The 1,996-nt window shown below is 53.7% G+C and overlaps 1 protein-coding gene across 1 annotated transcript; it reads left to right on the top strand.

Annotated features, from left to right (window-relative positions):
- On the top strand, positions 1–576 carry LOC124461128 (cuticle protein 16.5-like). The gene has a single exon (XM_047012686.1). It carries the CDS (start codon positions 1–3, stop codon positions 574–576), a length of 576 nt encoding a protein of 191 aa, XP_046868642.1.
- The last annotated feature ends 1,420 nt before the right edge of the window (positions 577–1,996 follow it).

The raw sequence follows: 1,996 nt of genomic DNA, 5'->3' as shown, positions 1-1,996 counted from the left end.
ATGGGAATTACCAAAGAGGAGATGGTGAGAGCTCTGCGCGCAAGCGGAGTTGAAGTACCGCTGTCCGCCACACTGGGGCAAATTCGCCGAATGCACGCTTCATTGAGCACTGCCGCTGCCGCTGACCCCGTTGCCGCACCCCCTGCTGTGCCTGCCGCTGCAGTACCTGTTGCCGCTGTGCCCGACGCTGCCGTACCCACTGCTGTGCCAGCCGATGCAGCCGTGCTCACCACCGCTGCACCCGCTGCCACCGTACCCACCGCTGTGCCTGCCGCTGCAGTACCCGTTGCTGCTGTGCCCGCCGCATCCACTGTTGTACCCGCCGCATACACTGCTGTACCTGCCACATCCACTGCTGTACCCTCTGCCACCGTGATTACTGCTGTGCCTGCCGCTGCAGTACCCGTTACTGCTGTGCCTGCCGCTGCAGTTCCCGTTGCCGCTGTACCTGCCGCATCCACTGCTGTACCCGCCGCCGCTGTACCCGCTGCCGCACCTGCCTCTGCTGCTTACACGTCCGCTATGCGAGCTGCTGCCTCGCTCGCCGCACCCGTCACTGATCCTAACGTTCCCTGAGCCGCGGACCCATGGGAAGATATGCCCGCCTTAGTGCCCTCCGTGCCGTCTGTCGCTGCCGCCATCACACTTGCTGCTTCCGCCTCCCCCAGCCTGGACGAGGAACTGACGACGCTGCGGAAACAGCATCAGTTGCTACAGCTGCAACAGCAGATTCGCAAGCTGCAGCAGAATATGGATGAATTCCGAGCACCGAGGCAGCAAGTCAGTGACTTGAGTGTGATCGAGAGCATGGTGGCTCGATTCTCAGCTGATACTGCATATGATGTGAAGAACTGGCTGAACGATCCGGAGGACACGTTTGAAATCCTGCAGTTAAATAACCGCCTACGTTTGGTTGCATGCCGTCGCATGCTGGAGGGTACTGCGGCGGTGTTGCTGCGCACGGTATCGGTGCACAGCTACGCGGAACTCAAAACAATCCTTCTCCGAGAGTTTGGACGCTCGCGCAGTATTAAAGAGGTGTACCACGCTCTGCGTAGCCGGCGCATTATGACAGGCGAAGGATGTTTGAGGTATGTAATCGAGATGCAGGAGATCGCGATGAATGCTCCGATTCCGGAGAACGAGCTTGTCGACGTGATCATCGATGGACAGCGGGACGGCTCTACTAGAGTCGGCATGTTGTACTCAGCTCGCACGCTGGCTGAACTGAAGCCCCTACTAGAACGCTACGAGCGCTCCCGTGTACAGGCGGCCGCCTCCAAGTAAAGCGCCAGTGTGAAGGTGTCATAGTCAAGTCCAGTGTATTGTTCACCTTCTCAGTACTGAGATAATACATACGTTTGAAGTTTTATAGGCAGAGATCTCCTGTACAAAATTAATATTAGACTTTGTAAACTTAAAGAAAAGAAATATGAAAAAGAAGTTATAGTACTTATGAATAAACCTACTGAATGTATAGATACGAAACTCACTGCTGTCCTGAAGTCATTTGATATATTGAGGAAAGATATAGCGGCACTACGGCATGATAGGAATGAGATTGTATCTGCCGAATTGTTGTCTGATTCCCCCTTTCTGGAAACTTCTGGTGTACCTTCGGAAACACTGAATCATGCACTTACGGCTATAAATGCCATTGAAGTCCCTGCTGTCAATGAGTCAGAGTTTGATATAGAGCCCACTTTACCGGAAGAGCAAGCTGCAGACTTAGTCTATTATTTCCACTGCATATGTACAGGTTGCCCCAGAGTTAGTTAAGCCCGTGAATTATGAGATGAAAATAGAACTGACTATCCAAACTCCCATTTTCTGCCGTCCCCGCCGTCTGTCGCACCACGAACGCATCGAGGTGCGGGAGATCTGTGATGATCTCTTGAAAGCTGGCATTATTCGCTACAGTAGTTCCCCTTACGCTGCCGCGATTGTCCCAGTACGTAAAAAGGACAACACCCTGAGGAAGTGTGTAGATTACCGC

This window comes from Drosophila willistoni, unplaced genomic scaffold (genome assembly GCF_018902025.1).
Source record: "Drosophila willistoni isolate 14030-0811.24 unplaced genomic scaffold, UCI_dwil_1.1 Seg209, whole genome shotgun sequence".
Lineage (NCBI taxonomy): Eukaryota > Metazoa > Arthropoda > Insecta > Diptera > Drosophilidae > Drosophila > Drosophila willistoni.
This window is presented reverse-complemented; position numbering and strand designations above follow the sequence as displayed.

What these genes read in the sequence shown, in the direction of transcription:
- LOC124461128 (XM_047012686.1), top strand. Translation starts at nt 1, where the DNA reads ATGGGAATTACCAAAGAGGAGATGGTGAGAGCTCTGCGCGCAAGCGGA.